Raw genomic sequence first — 16,309 nt, 5'->3', positions numbered from 1 at the left:
TTTGTTAGTCTTCAGGGCCACTGGGTGGGGAAGATGAGGATACCCTGATGAAAAGCCTCCCTGAACAAAACCCCAAATGTGTTGTCTGTAACAGATGTTGCCAGCACCCTGCAGACTCTCTGAGAGCATCAGCTTGTGTGGAAAACAAATCCACAACTGTAAAAAGCATATGGAAGTTTGTTCTTCATAATCTACTGTCAGACTCCTTCAGAACATTCCTATTTGCTAAGGAAAACAGTAATTTATTTCAATTTTATGAGGCTAGTTATGCTCTTTGTGCAGTTTCATATGTGCAAATCAATTTGACATGCTTTAGAGATGTTAGGCAGAATAGTATGAATGTTTGTTATGAACTAGTCTGTTCAGAGCACTTTGTTAGCTTGCACGTGTCCCAAAACTACAATTTATCAGTCAGCACTCAACCTTTGTGCCTTCAACTATTGTTATTCATGTATGAGATTGTATGCCTTCATTCCTTAGATTTTATTGAAGAATATGCAGATGATCAATCAATTACTAAGCTGGCCTGGAAACCGCAATTGTTCACTCTGGCTTAAAACCAGCTGCAATTCCCTAAAGCTCTGGGTTGTTTTGTTTTGTGGTTTGAGTTTTTTATTATTTCTGAATATTTCAACTTGGAGACTAGCAGTACATGATCCCACATTCTTTTAGCATTGATTCTTTTTGTTTGTTTCTGATTTGTTTTACTGTGATATTTTATCATATTATTGGTACAGCACCGACAGTCCATGATAAGAAATCTGTGATAATCCCAGTAAGCCAATGGAGGTTATTCCTGTCCTTAGAAAAGTATTCTGAACAGATCCCAAGGGTTTCCTGAGATTCACCTGGCAGGACACCAGTTGCTCTGTGCCTAGTGGTACAAAAGCAGTGTTCCCTCAAAGCGGGATTTGGTGCTAAATGGCCCCAGGAAGCCACCAGATTTGTACAGAAAATATATCAAACACTTAGCAGTTGACAACTCAAAGGCTAGGTTTATTCTCTTCCATCTATTTTTCATCAGTTCTCCGAAACTGAATCATGCAAACCAAATAGCTTTAGTGCTCAGCCTCTCCCAAGATGCCTGGGAAGAACGGCTGATTTTTATCGAAGCAAATGCAAACACAGAGCAAAGAAGTCCAGTGAGATGCTTGTTAAGCACCGCTGATTTTCACTCTTTTCTGTTAAAGTGGCAGATGTTTGTAGCCTTGCAATTGGTTCCACAGAGTTGAATATCTACCTTCTTTTTTAAGCTTTAAAATCTGGTGACAATTTTGAGTGTAAACATGAATGATTTCTCCCACAGATGAACTTCAGCTTTAGCCTCAACCCTCAGCACGGACTTTGACTTCTGCACCTTCTCTCAACTGCTTTCAGCAATAGTGGAAAAACGTCTGTCTTGTCAGAAAGCTGAGTTGGACTGTGTTGGTTACACGCAAACAAATGCACTCGGTTTAAATATCTGCCACTCCTGCAATAAAAATGGCAGTTACAAAATACAAGTTACCTTGCCTTCCAGATTACAATGAGCAGGAAGCCAAAGTCTGCATCTAGCCAGTAACTCCTGCTTTAACCATATGAATGCACATGAAACTTGTTTGCAACTGACCGTGCAGTATTAGCAAGTCGGTGTGTTAGTGAAGGAGCAATTCTGAAAAACAAATGTGGTCTGTCATGCTCCCAGACGATGTTTGACCCAGAGCAGATTTTACTGTTTCTTAAAGAGCAGCCTGGGCATCTCACATATATATAGCTGGTACAAGTGACATTGTTGGCTGTAGTCTTGCATATATTCCTGTGAGTGCGTGCATAAACAGAGGAGCCAGAGCAGTGCAAGCAGAAGGAAGCAGCTTTATTTGAAGTGGGATGCTACACTGTCAATGAAATAGTGACATGCGTATATGCAGGTATTTTATAAGTAGGTATTTACTTAACTGGTGTCCTTGATATGGTGTGGGTGTTTTCAAGGAGGAGGAATGGTTGTTCTGAGGCAATCACTCAGGCAGTTTGATTTCTCGGTTGTTCATAAGGGAAATGTATTTTGTAGAAGTGAATTCCTAAGTATATAGCCAAGAAGATTTTTAGTCTGAATCATTCCTTTGACGGATTTTAAACATTTGCCTCCCACATGCTAGAATGGAAGTGCTTCCATGCTATGGAAGTGGCTTTGTTGTGTGATCCGAGAAGCTGCATTCTGGTGCCTGATTGTTTATGAGAAATGAATGCAATGAGTGGTCTCGGACCATATAAATTTCAAGATTTAACAGTAACAAGCAGGGAGGGCAGGGGAAACCTGTGTGCAGCATCACAGCAGCAGTGTCCACCTGGGAGCGTGGGTCTCTGCAGCATCACGCTGAGCGCGGCACAGCCCAGCCTGCTCTTCAGACCTCACATGGAGAATACAAGTTTGCAGAGAAACAAATAGTTTTATGAGTGTCTGCTCAGACACATCGCCAGCAGGCAAGAGCACTTTGGACATGCCCTGTGAGTGGAGCTTTGCTTCTTAATGACTGCAAGTGTGGCCTCAGCTTTCTTCACTCCGCAGTCTTTCTCCTGTGTTTATTTTAAGTAAGGGCAGTTTTCACTATCCTGTTTGCTTAGCTCATCCTGGTACAATAAAACAGTTAAGATGCACATGGCAGAGACTGAGAGAGCCTACAGCAGAGCATCCCATGGTGGTGAGGACATCTTGAGTACACCACCATGAGTGCTCCAGGATGCATGAAGGTCTGCTTCCAGTTGCCCTTTAACTTGAGTGTATTTTGAACCCAGGGACACACAGCAGTCCTTCTCTTCCCAGAACCACTCACAGCTGCTCTTCTTTCCACTGGAGATGACACTGTGGACTGAGTGTCATATGCAGACAAGGCAAGCTGGTAACCAAAGTGATTTGGGAATTGGTATTGCTCCTTGCCCCCAGGCACAGTGATCTTCATCCTTGTTTTAGGAGGGATAAATGAGAACAGAAGTTGTTTCCATTTTACCGAATTTTCAGTCCCAGTCACCTTAAAGTATATGTTAAATTGAGCTATAAACAACATACAGAAATTGTTCTGGCTACTTCTTGCTGAAGTGAGGCAGTTCCTCAGCAGTATACATACATCCCCTCACTAGGACTGAGTCAGCAAGGGAGCTAAGATTGCCACAGCATGACATGGGCAGAGTTCGCAAGGCAGGCAGCTGAGCTGGGATTAATGCCTGCACTCCCACAATGGGGAGTATGAGGCTGTGAGTGACAGAAGTTTTCCAGAAGCACAGGTTTATTTCTTGTCCTCTGAATGGTCGCTTTTCCCAATTGCCTTTGAGTGTGATGTTATTTTATGGTGTGGTACATATTTCAAGCAAGTCTCCTTGCAATGTCAAAGTCTTGCCAAATGGACTGTTAGCTCCATAAATCTGCTGTAGACCATGGAGGAGAGAGTGCAAGATTCCAGGTGTCGGAAGGCCTGCCTAACCCCTTGTGACAGGTAGCACTGATGGTGGGAAAAGGAGCCTTCATCTGCATCCCTCAATAGGAATGGAACCCCTTCATTAGTATACATCCTTTTGCAGTTGTACGTTTACATAGAATATTGTTGTAGGGGGCATTGACTACAATATGTCTTTGGTAGTTTAGCACCTCTGAGGTTCCTTGGTCACAGAAATTATGCAATGAGCGCCAGTACTCACTAAAAATACAACTATCCAGTGAAGTGGGGGATTAAGAGAAGAAAAATGCACTTGGAAGAAGTAAAGCAAAGAACAGAAAGAAGGAAAAACATGAGGCATTGCATGGGAAGGGAAGAAGCATGCCAGCAAAGTTATGACCCTACCAATTTTTCACTCTTTGCTTAGTAGCTGAGGACAGAAATGTTCTCCAGGTGCAAGGAATCACTAGGTTGTTCCTTGACATCTCAGCATTTTTCTCTCCTGGGAGGGAAGCTCATTAGACAAGGGATAGGTTCTTCGGTTATCAATCTGATTTCCCTAGTTTATTTATACTAGGTCTTTCATAGCTTATTCTGGAGAGAGGTTGCAGCCCTCATACTCTGAAGAAATATAGTTGTTGCCATAGGATTGTACCAGTCTCAGGAAACACATCAAGAGGTGTACATCTGTTACCTTAGAGCTTGCAGTTAAATACTGGACTGCAAGTTGCCAGCATGTGTGTGCTTGTATGAATGCTATTTGCTCTGCTTTCTTAGCTCCTTTACAGGTGTGTGAATACTGACTGCTTGTGACCTTGAAAAGTCAAGCCTTCAGGCAGCAACAAACAGTACCGAAAAAGAAAAAGAGGAAGGAAATAATGATCTGATAGTCTGACAGCAGCACACCCCCTTCGGGTTTGTGTGCGGCTGAGATGATCTGTGCATGCAGCCGGATAGAAATGTGTTTGTGTTTGATGTGCATGTAGCTATATTAAATGTGCATGTATGTGCACATTTAATGTATCTATAATAAAGTCATATTGTACAATTTATACATGTTTAAGTAAATAGATGATTTTAAGAAGACATCAGTAGTTCAAAAAAAAGCTAGTAATGAATTATTTCTGATCTGGATGCAGTGGTTACAGCTATATCTGACTGCTCACCAGCTCCTTGTAAATGCTGTTCTAAAGTGTTACTGCAGTCACACTGAGCCTGCATGAAATGGGAGGCTTTTCCATGCCCTCTGAGCAGGAAAAGGGAGAGATTTGAAGCCTCTGATCTGAGGAAAATACTTCAAGTCAATTTTCTGTGTAAGGAGTCAGCTGCTAAGAATCTAAATACTGTGGATAAACCCCACTGAAGATGAGAAAACAGAAGACGGTTGAACTGCACAAGTGCCCTTCATTTCTACTTCACTAAATGAATTACTCCTGCTTATTTATTTATTATTTTTTTGTTAAACAAACCCATTAAAAGATACAAAGAGATCTGTGAAGTTAGACATCCTTGACCAGAATTCAGGGTCTCAGATTCTTCAACTGAGGAATGGAAAATTTGTATTTAGTAGAAATCCTTTTTGCTTTGGCTGTGTCTGTATTGCTACCAGCAACTTTAAGTCTCTAAATCCAGTATTAACACCATAACTGCAGTGATGCAGAGCTCAGCAAACACTCTCTGGAAAGTAGCCTGGGCAGTCAGCTTCCATCGAGCTGCCATGGTCACAGCCAGCTTGCTGGTGGTACCTCAACCAGCTGGGTTAAAGCCTGCTCTGGTGACTCAGTGAGAGCTGTGGTCTTCACTCACAAGTCCATCTATTCTCACCCAAGGGGGTCTCTTATCAATTGACTTTTCCCAAAGAGATAGTGCCAACTGCCTTATACAGGAAATTTTATAATCTTGAATATTTAGTAAGAAGGGATGATTTCTGAATTCTTCAGGCTGAAGTCAGCTGATCTCCTCAGTAATGGGCTATTGGACTTGTTTTGTATTTTAGAGTCTGGTAATATAAAGACATTCCATCTTTTTGATGTGTGCCTAGGTTTGTCTCTGCAAATATAAATATGCCTGAACACTCCTGCATGGAGAATCCCTCCTTTGTAAGCATTAAAGGTCAGCTGTAAATGTTCTGCAGGAGTCATGCGGCATTGTGGGCCACTCCAGCATGAACAGCTTGATCTGTTTTCAGCATGAACAGCTTGGTCTCTGTTTAAAAAGTGACAATTACAGCTTTAGTGGAAGCTTCATTCCTTGGCATCTTCTGGTGAAAGAAACTGCTCAAAGTCTCCTCATTTGTTTCATATTTCACCAGAATTGTTCTTTAATAGACCTTGTCCATTCCTAGTTATTCTGGGTAAATGGCATTCCATATCTCTTCCAATTTACCTACCGCCCCAAAAGATGAATCCCACTCCTGTTTTACCTTATATTTAATGTTATTTATTTGTTTTCTTCTTTGACTGGGTGTTGAGATATATAAAAACATAGACCCCTGGAACAGGCTAGCATCCCTTACAGACTCACCTCTAAATTTTCACAGACCCACTCCAGATACCAGTAAACTGCAATCTCTTCCATGGGTATTTGCAGGCATTAATGAACTAAGTCTCAAGTCATTCCCATATGCTTTAGACATCTTATCCCTTAAGTAGCTAGGCATCTGAGCTACTGATGGGTTTAAGTAAAACAGTTGGATGTGGTTTGCTATCACTGCCATGTGTCTTGTCTGTACAGCTCCATCTCTCTTAACCTCTTTTCAGATGGTAAAATATATTTTGTTCAGCAGCCAAAGGGAAATGCAAGCATCCTGGTGGAAAACAAGCTGTTTCAAAACCCTGGCTGCAAGCTACCCACACATCACTGTTGTCAGCCAGGCTGCACATGCATAGTTACAGGGAATAAAATAGAGAGGACCTTCTGTTCCTATTCTGAAAGGTCTCTACCCATTCACCTACACCATAGGATTGTCGTCAGCTGCCATCATTAATTTGTTCACCTATGTAGGTTTTCAGCAAAAAGAGGGTAAAATAAGTCTAATTCCATCCAGCAGGAGCATTTTCAGTGCAAATGCTAGCCCATATATTGCAAAGCATTAATGCAACCCACTTCTAGACTACTTGTGGTAATTTCTGATTTTTTTATTTATTCCTCCATTCCTTTAATGAACTTCTTGGAAGAGAAGCTGAAAGATCAGTATGGGGAAAATGAAATATGAGAAACAAAGCCCATTTTTATTTTGAAACTGTGCTTCCCTTGTAATAGTTTATTTCAGGAGGAGCCTGGAATAATCCGGTTTAAGCAAAGCGAAGATCTCTGCTCAAGCCAAACTGTGTGTGGGTGTGCTCTTGTCAGAGCTCCCAGAAGAGGAGGGCAGGAAAGGCTGTTAGTCAGACCTCAGATGTTGCGGGAGATGTTGGTTATTCAGTAGCTGGCACTTTTCCTTGGCATACCAGTACAGAGCCACTACTCTGGTGTACTGGGAGAGGGTGCATCCCATGAGGGAAAATCCTCAGTTCCTGCTCTTTTTTCTGTCATAGAAGAAAGTCCCAAGGATAAGTGGCTGGGAGAGGTGCCCACTGTAAGGGCCTAGCCGGGGGGTTGGTTAGGAATAACTCTCTGCTCCTCTGCCTTTTCTTGTAGTTCCACCTTGTGCCATGTTTGTGGCAGGTCCAGGCTGGGGTCTGGTGATGCTGCTTTGTGCTAGCTGCATAGGTTTGTGTTGTAGGGTTGGTCCCAACCTCATACTGTTTGGACTCAGGCTTGAAGCCACAACAATCTTCAGGTGTAGCTCCTGCAGAGGAACAGTCAGTATATGTGACAGCCTATTACAACGTTTGCAGAGAATTACCCACATACTCAGTTTTCTCACAGCAAATAGTCTCTTGATGCTACGGGCATCTCAGAGTTCAGAAAGTCAGGCATAAGGATAAATCTTTGCATTATCTCCGCTTACTTTTATAATCTGTTTAAATAATGTGAGTTTTTTGACAGTATATTGCCCTTTGAAATTTCTATGGCAACAGCATAGCTAAGGATACGTTAAATTAAAGTCAGGCATTCAAGGCAAGTGATTATATTCCTTAGAAAAAGAATCAAATAAATTGATGGTTAGCTCTTGAAACAGCAGGTGAGACTAACAAAGAGGATAAGGTGCAATTCTGTTTCCACTGATGGATTTGAATGTGTCAGCACCATCTTCCTTTGCTACGTATCTGGATTTGGTTTTTAATTATTTGGCTTGGAGATAATAAATGATTGTATGTTTTATAGAAAACTGCATTCTCCCAAGTTCTACACTGTGAAATCAATATCTCTACTAATTTGCAGTGAGCACCAGAAGACTAAGGATTAATTATATCCAGGAATATTTACTAAATTTCATCTGATGATAAATAAATTAGAACTGAACAGAGCAGCTTTTAAAATTAAAAAATGGTGTAGTTAGGTATTGATTTGCTACATCTATCAGAATTATTGTAGACAACAAAGAGGGCTTGAAAACTTGGAGCCTGTAGAGATATTGATTGCTATGTTCAGGGTACATTTCAGATATTTACCCTCTGCTTCCCCTCTCCAAGGAGGGCCTCCCCGGTCAATCCTTTCCATTGATTTTGAGTCTACTTGCTCAGAAGCTGAAGATACTGATGCTGCTGGGGAAGGGACCAAGAACAGCAATCTTTTGCAAATACATTTTATGACACTCCGCTTCCATATTTTAAAGGGGAATTTTATTAATGGCAGCAGGTCTCTGTTTTTCTCTTTTAAACACATCAATCAAACCGATAGCGATTTGCAAACTCCTGGGCGTTTTAATTTCCTCTGAACTGACCCCTCTGTTGTTTCCTCTCTCCCCACAGACAGTGAGATCATCCCTCCCGACTGCCTGCGGCCCCGCTCCTTCACCGCCATCCGCCGGCCCTCGCTGCGTCGGGAGACGGAGGACACGCGCCTCTCGGTCAGCCTGTGCGACCTCAACCTGCAGGAGGAGACCTTCCACGTGACGGCCACCACGTGTCCCATCCCGCAGAACTCCCTCAACTCCCAGCACTCCCACCTTCTCCCTTCCCAGCTGGAGAGTGACCTCCGCTTCCACCACCTCCGGGGACCCCACGTCAAAATCCTCGATGACCAAACCGTGGCCCGTCTGGAGCACGCGCGGGAGGAGAGGACTTTGGTTTTCACCAGCAGACCCCTTCGGATCAATGAAACCATTTTTGTCAAAATCAACAAGTCCAACGCTGTGCGCACGGGGACGCTGTCCTACGGGGTGACGTCCTGCGACCCCAACACCTTGCGCCCCAGCGACCTCCCCTATAACCCTGAGTCCTTGGTTGACCGAAAGGAGTTCTGGGCCATCTGCCGAGTCGTGGTGCCCCTCCAGAGTGGAGACATCCTGGGATTTATGGTGAATTCGGATGGTGAGCTGCACTTGAGTCACAATGGTGCCAGCATTGGCATGCAGGTCTGCACAGACTGTTCCCAGCCCCTCTGGATGTTCTTCATTTTACACGGCGCAGTCATGCAAATTCGATTGTTGGGTATGTTGGAACCCCTTTTTCCAGACTTCATGCACAAGAAAGCAAGGGGGGGATACATCCTGGGGAAGGGTGGAGGGAAGGAATGGCTCCCTCCCTGCTCTAGGATGAGGTGCAGATTTTGTTTTTATAAAAGGAAAAAAACCCCAACCGTACAAAAGCACACAGATATGAATTGCAAGACTCACCTCTTTGCACTTCTCTAGCATCCTTCACTTGATGGTCTCAAAGCTCTTTTCAGAGAATGAAATAAGCCCCAGAGACCTCCATTAAAGTACAGATGAGTCACCACGGACCTAGGAGGAGTGAGGAAGGGGGAGGAGAGGTGCTTTGGGCTGAGTTAATGTAGGGCATAGCCAGCAGAAGAAATGAGATCTGATGCCCTTTTCTGTGTGTTAGCTGTCTGGCATGACTGATTCTCAAAAAGAGCAGTCCCTTGATTTCCTCAGACTTGTACGTGGGAGGCAGGCCGAAAAGCAGAGAAGAAGCCTTTTGCCTCATAATTGCAGCAGTGCACAGAGCGTGGCACTGGCCAGTTCAACAAGACAGGGATTTCCTCACCCTCCAGCCCTATTTAAGGCAGTGTAGCTCATAGAGGTTGCTGGACCTCTGAAAGACTGGCCTCTTTCTCTTGATATTTTAGCTCTACTTTAAAGCTCTGTTAACTGAAGTGCTTTAAATGCTGAAAGTCGTGATTTGAAGGTGTGCAAGGTAAAAGCATTGAAATAGCATTTGCTTAGGATCAAATTTACTTTTTTTCTTGGCGTGTATATATATTGTACACAAGCGTAGGATGTGTTTGGACACGAATTTGGACCATATCATGGTTCTGCTGGTGTCAGTGTCAGAAAGTAAATGGTGGATTCTGAGAAGATGCTGTAATTCCTGGTACTCCTCTAACTGGAGATGATTTTACGATGTTCCTTTCTTGTTTATACTTTTATATTCATAGAACTCTAAATATACTTACATTCCTTATTGCTTGAAAACATCATTATTAAAATGCCCCTTTTACACAACAGGGAGAAAAAGAACAAAACCCAGAACAAAATATAAAGCCAACCAACACCTCCTTTTTCATGATTTATAGACAGACTTTGAAGATAAGTTGTGGTAAACATACACATCTATCTACAGGGTCCAGTTCACCTTAATAACAGTGTGAAATGTCCTATATAATTTGCTTAAAGTTGACCATAGGCCTATGCTGTGAGTGTTTTGTGGCTGTTAAATGCTCACAGATGACAAATGTAATACTGCAATTTATTTCCAGGCGCCCCAATCTCAGTCCGTGATAATTCAGCCTGATTACATTTTTTGTGGGTACTTTACCATAATCCATGGCTAGCTCTGCTTTCCACCAACATGTCATTGTGCTAATGGTAGGTGAAGTCAAACATGTCCCAGTAAAGTAGGAAATTAAATGCTCTTGTATATGTTAGAAGGGAAACATCCCCAGGTCATTGAACTGCTGGTAAGACTAACTCATCGATCAGTGCTTCCTTTCACATGAGATCACTAATTCTGGCAGTTCCGGGAGTGAGTAGCTTGCTTGCAATGGGTCTTGAAAGAAGGCATCAAGGATTTGTCTCACCAGAGAGACAATCATGTCCTTATACAGAATTCAACAGAGCATGGACCTGAACACAGGCACTCTGCATCATGGGCACACCTCGTGTTGTGCATACCCTGTGTGTGTCCTCCCTACCTGTTCATAAGCTCAGCCCAAGCCACTATACTTCCAGTACATGTTTTAGATAAACCAAATGACATCTGCTGAGTGGGAAAAGTCCTCACTACCTGTGTTTGTGACCACCTAACAGACTTTTCTGGTCTTGGTCACAGGAAGAGAAGCTAAAAATGGGCGATTGTTCTTAAGAGAGATGTAAGAGAAAAGAACCAGACTTGCTGACCTTGCCTCTCTCAAGGAAAGGGTAGGACTTTGCTGAATGTACAATTTTATCCATGTCAGCTTGGGCATTATCTCCCAGTTAAAAGCTATGAAATTGGAGCTTAACTATAATTTTTAGCGGGTATAAAAATACAGAGATTTTCAGACCTATGTTTCCAGTATAACAATGCTGGGAGCAATACAGTCCCAGTATCAGTACCATATCAGTACAGTGCAACTGCCCAGAAAAGAACACTGATGCTGTCCCAACACTGCACGTCTCTGCAACTACAGTAATTATATGGATCAGCAACATCTCAACAGAAGGCAGAGAAAATAATGATCTTCCATCTCTTGCTTTGGCAATGTTATTAGGGGGGTGATGTGCACTGTTTGCAGTTAGTTGAACAGATTATGGTGCTTGCCATAATATCTGTCATTATAATATTAGAAAACGTAAGAAGAATATGAAGCGTTCATCTTTTTAATGACAAGCTCCATCTTCAGAAAGGGAACAAGAATAATTTTGTGTGATCTGTCTTTTGTAGTTTGAGCTTTATATCAAGGAGAAGACGTGTTTATAGTCATCTTATTCTAGTTTTAATAGAAAAAGTAAAGTTCCATATCCTTGAAAGAAGTGAGACACAAACAGTGCAAGAGGCATAACTGTACCAAACCTGTCTTAAATAGCAGATGTCATTCTATTTCTGGAGGCATACCATTATTAGACTAATCAAAGCAATGTTCTGCAGTGTTAAGTTAACATCAGCACTAGAGCTGACTATAAAAATGAAATTAAAATTGCTGGGTTTGCTTCTTCTCCAGTTTTTCCTCGTTTGAAGGATGGAAAAAGTGGAGAACAGCAATGAAACTCTTGCACCTAGAGAAGCTTTATTTTTGACTCAGGGTATTGATCACTGGATACTAAATTTCATGCCTTGAGATTAGTTATTTGATCCTGACCCAGAGCAGAATCAAACTCAGGTCTCTCCTGGCTTTTGGCTTTACTGTAAAAGCTGACATTTGCTTAATGCAGTTATTGCACAGCACTGGAGATAGATACAACATTTTTTCCTAATCTAAATACCACGGGACTCCATCTCTACCAAGGCCAGTGATCTTATAGAACTCTGAAAGAGTGGAGGGCAGCATCGAATTGGTTTGATAGTAAAGAATTCTGACTTCTGTTTCCATCTTATTGATCTGGCATCATATACTGACTATATTTGCTGCAGGAGAAATAAAAAAACCCAGAAAAGAAAGATGAAGTTGGAAACATTATTTTTCTTTACGTCACCTCAGCAAAGGGAAAGCAAATTACACCCAACCAACACTACAGCACTTGAGAGGCCACAGTCATTTGTAGTGGGATGTGGAAGGATGTCACTGTGCTGCTAAGAAAAGGTTAAAAGGCAACTTGACCACATGGTGGGAAAACATATGAAAGAGGAGGGCACTTTAATGTAGCAGATAATAGCATAAAAAATACCAAGCTGCTGGAAAATGAAGGAACACAAATTTCAATTAAACATAAGTGAGGGTAATTAACTACAGGAGCCAGCATACTGAGGAAGGCAATAGATCTTTTTGTCAGGATAGGAAGCCCTTCTAAGTAGTTTCTATGTAAACTAATGGTCTTAATTCAGAAATTCTGTGTGTTATGCGCGTGAAGACAACCAAATACAAACCCAGATCATTAGGCATGTAGAAGTGATCAGTCTTTGCATATCCGTTAGGGATTGCATTAGTTCAGGCTTGGGTTGGGGTTTTTCAGGCATCATTCCTGTACAGTTGACAAACCCAGCCTATTAAATTTGATTTACTGCTTTCAGCTTTTGCTGGTGAGCGTTTCAGCTCACTCGCAGTTTTATCAACAGCTCTGAAAGGTTGAAATGAGCCAGTCTGGATGCATCAGTCTGGTTTTGGTGGTGTAATTAATTTATGAAGTTAAATTCATTGACCCCATAAGGCTTTAAAATGTATGACTCATGTCTGGAGGAGCTATCAGAGCAATAAGTTTATATATTTAGTATTTGGGGATCCAAATGGTTGGGGATATTCTTTCATTTTCTTTTGTCTCCTTTATTTTGAGTTTAATTTGTTTGGGGTTTTTCTTTTGGTGTGATTTCCCTTGTGGATTTCATCCTTTCCAGTAATATTGAAGTTTGTTTTGAGCAATGAAATAACATGTTCCATCAACAGTCACACCAATGAAGCTGATCTGCCAACTTATGTGTGTCTTTTCTATCCATACACTTCAATAACTTCAGCCTCATCAGAACAGCTGCACAATATTACAGTTCTCTGGCCAAGAGGCAGCATTAAGCCTGAAAAAACCCCAACCTAAGAGCCAGCATTTGGTGTGGGTAAGCCTGTATTCACTTCCATACTGAATACATACAGACTGTGTGGGCTAAGCTATCCTGCTTCCTTTACTATGGGCATATACAAAATGTTACTACTTAGCTGCAAAATACTTAGTAATCAATTGTTGCAGAGGTTTCCATCCTTCCTTCAGACTTCCTTGAAATTGGTCAATGGGCTGAAAACTGGGAGAGAGTTGTGAGAGGAGAAAGAGCTGACCAGGGACTTGCAGACAGAACAGCTACAAATCCTTGGTTCCTTGGGATTTCTGACAAGAATTGGCAAAGGACCAAATTAGGAGTTAGTTCAGCTGAGTACTGGGGGACAAAAGGTGATGGCAAAGGGCTTTTTAAGTCAACAGTGAAATTTGGTCTGAAGCAGCCTCAGTGACAGTGTGTACAGGCAAACTACTGTTGATCCCATTACAGGCAGGACTCTTACTTGTGTGAGAGTCTGTGTGCAGCCCTCTGTGTTGCAATAGAGCCCTTATCTTGAGTAACCAGCTTTAAAGAGTTGCAGTTTCATGGGTGAACAGAGTAGTGTCTTGGGTAATGCAGAGCAATGGTTTACCAGGAGAAATCACTTTCCATCATTCTGTGATGTTCATCATATTGCCATTTGGTTTTCATAGAATCCTAGAATCATAGAATGGTTGGGGTTGGAAAGGATCTTAAAATCATCTAGTTCCAACCTCCCTGCCCTTGACTTTAGCTCCATTCCAGGTGAGTCACCAGCTGTTCCTGCACTGCTAGTGATTCACAGGCAATAGCTTAGCCTTTAAGACTGCCCTCTCTTTTCCAATCAGGATTATTTCTCTATGTCCCAGGACTTCTCCTTATCTTGCTGATACAGTTCCTGCAACTACTGTCTCCAGATTATCTCCAAGGAAGACTCTCCTGTTTTCTCTGGTCTCTGCTGTGGCACTTGTCTGGCCCAATTTTCCTAAGGATCTGTAGGGCTTTTTGGGAGCTGATACCATCTTATCTCCTCTCTTCCCTGTCTTTTGTCCATTCCTATGTGAACAATTTTCTTAGCTTGTGGTTGCTCCTTGGCTGTGACAGGACTCCAGCATCCCATGTTACCCATTTGGGAACTTGGTCATTCTCCACCTTGGTTCATTCCAGTGATGTAGAAAGTGTCAAGTTAAATACAGCACAAACGTGATAAGTACATATAACATTGTAGCACAGAAATACATGTAATGAATCTCTTCCTTTAACACGTATTCAATTAGAAGTACCCCAGAGTTTTATTGTCTGTGGTTTTTTGTTTTGTTTTGTTGTTGTTTTTTTTTTCTAAATTTATATTATATTATATTATATTGGAAATATTTCCCACTTCTATGGGAAATGGCCTCATTAAGCTGATTGGGATCTAATAGGCCTGTGTTGTGTGGCATTTAACTGCCTAGATTTCCTATGCACTGTATATAGGAAATGTATGTGGCATTTTATGGTGTTAGAGTCTAGGGGGGGAGGAAGAAAGTTAATATTCGGTGACTCTTGGCAAGAAATCCACTTGCATTGATGCCTCTTTATAAACCTTCCTATCATGCGTGGTTTTATCTTTCATTCCAAGTGACGTACACATTACTGATAAGTTGTAAGAACTGCACAAAAGCATCACAGTGTTTGTAACTTCTGGGTCTTATTCTAGCACTGCACATGGTTCTCCATTCACGTCCTATTTTATATCCATTGTTTCAAAGGAGAATCAGCTCAAAAAGAAGTTGTTGTGTTAGGGCAAGTTGCTTTATAACTTGTGCCTTGGAAAACTCCACAGTCACAGAGTTGGATGCAATCAAATGCTTGTCCTTTCGGATCAATGTCAGCATTAATACCTCCTAATGGCACCTTTGAACCATCTCACTAAAGATCTCTTCACACATGACACATAATTAACCCATGCTTGCCACAGGTAAGTCAGTGAGCATTAGCCTGTGTACTGAGGTATCAGCCAGCACCTGGGTAAAGGCTGGGTAAAGCAAGCAGATCTCTAGACAACAGTCACAGGGCGTGCAAATGTCTCACCCTCTGCATGCTTTCCTCCACAAGAGCAGAAATGATTATCATTACTAGGATAATAAACTATCCCCGCCTGCAGTACGATGTTCATGGCAAGTGATGTATAGATCTCCCTCATCTCATAATGCCTTTGCCTGCCTATAGTGAATATACAGGATACATACCAGCCTGTTTGAATTGCAGCTTGTTTGCCATGACAGATAAAATCTGCCTATTCATTGAACTACCACTGGCATAAGTTAGTTTTTCTGGCTACCATGAAAGTCACATAGCAGATTAAGTTCTTTCTTTTCCTTCTCTATCAGGTGCTTTTTCATCCAGCAAAGTGTCCCACAGAAATTCAGAGCAGTGCTGGCAAAGGAAAGTGAAACTATTTATTTCCTGTATACATCTACCTTTCTATTTATATGTGTCCCTTCTGGAGAAGCACAGAGCTGGGAGGTGCTGGGTCAGGCAATGATTTTCCTTTTGCTCACAGAACTACTTTTGCTGTGGTGTGTCAAATACTCTGAGCCAGGTATTGTGTCCCCAGTACTCTGCCTTTTTGAGATGGATCTGGAAAGGTGCTGCTTATGAACAGAAACATATTTGGTCAGGGTAATTAATACCTGTGATCCTTTAGAGGGCTTTTTGTTTTGCTTTTCTTAAACAAGACGAAAGCTCCAACTCCCATTTTTCATGTGGTTCAGCTACTTAATCCTGGCTTCTTTTTTTTTCACCTCTTATAAGCATCTGTCTGGGTGCTGTGTTGGTCTAGCATTTCTCAGGTTGAGAGGTGGAGCTCCAGTAGAGCCTCTTTCACTTCAGTTCAGCTAGACGTTCATTGCATGGTGTGCATGCCCTCAGGATTTTGCAGGATGAAGCGCTGAGTAAACCACTGAACTTTACCTGTCCAGTCAGGAATGCTGTCCTCTGAGTTTGCTGTGTGCTCTTTGCTTTCAGACAGCGCATTGGGTGTGGGCTGAGAGAGCTGCTGAATCAAAAACCTCAATAGTGTTCGGAGCTTTCATTTTCACCTGCTTAGCTGGAGTGTGCATGACTGCAAGAGGGTAATTGATGTGCTGGTCCCTTGCTGCCCTTCTGGACACA

At 42.1% G+C, this 16,309-nt stretch overlaps 1 protein-coding gene across 5 annotated transcripts in view; it reads left to right on the top strand.

Moving 5' to 3' along the window:
- Window positions 1–16,309, top strand: part of NEURL1 (neuralized E3 ubiquitin protein ligase 1) — a gene marked incomplete at both ends in the record, with an annotated part of 160,779 nt that overhangs the window by 135,283 nt on the left and 9,187 nt on the right. For 4 of the 5 annotated variants that reach the window (XM_080621339.1, XM_080621340.1, XM_080621341.1 and 1 more), the window contains one exon: window positions 8,264–8,944. In XM_080621339.1, coding sequence (XP_080477465.1) covers window positions 8,264–8,944 — 681 coding nt within the window. Of the gene's footprint in view, window positions 1–8,263; window positions 9,014–16,309 lie in introns of all 5 variants that reach the window. The other variant, XM_080621338.1, reaches the window with a different exon arrangement.

Source organism: Psittacula echo (genome assembly GCF_963264785.1).
Source record: "Psittacula echo genome assembly, chromosome: 6".
Taxonomy (NCBI): Eukaryota; Metazoa; Chordata; class Aves; order Psittaciformes; family Psittacidae; genus Psittacula; species Psittacula echo.
Note: the sequence above shows the minus strand (reverse complement) of the source record. Positions and strands in the feature narration are given on the sequence as shown.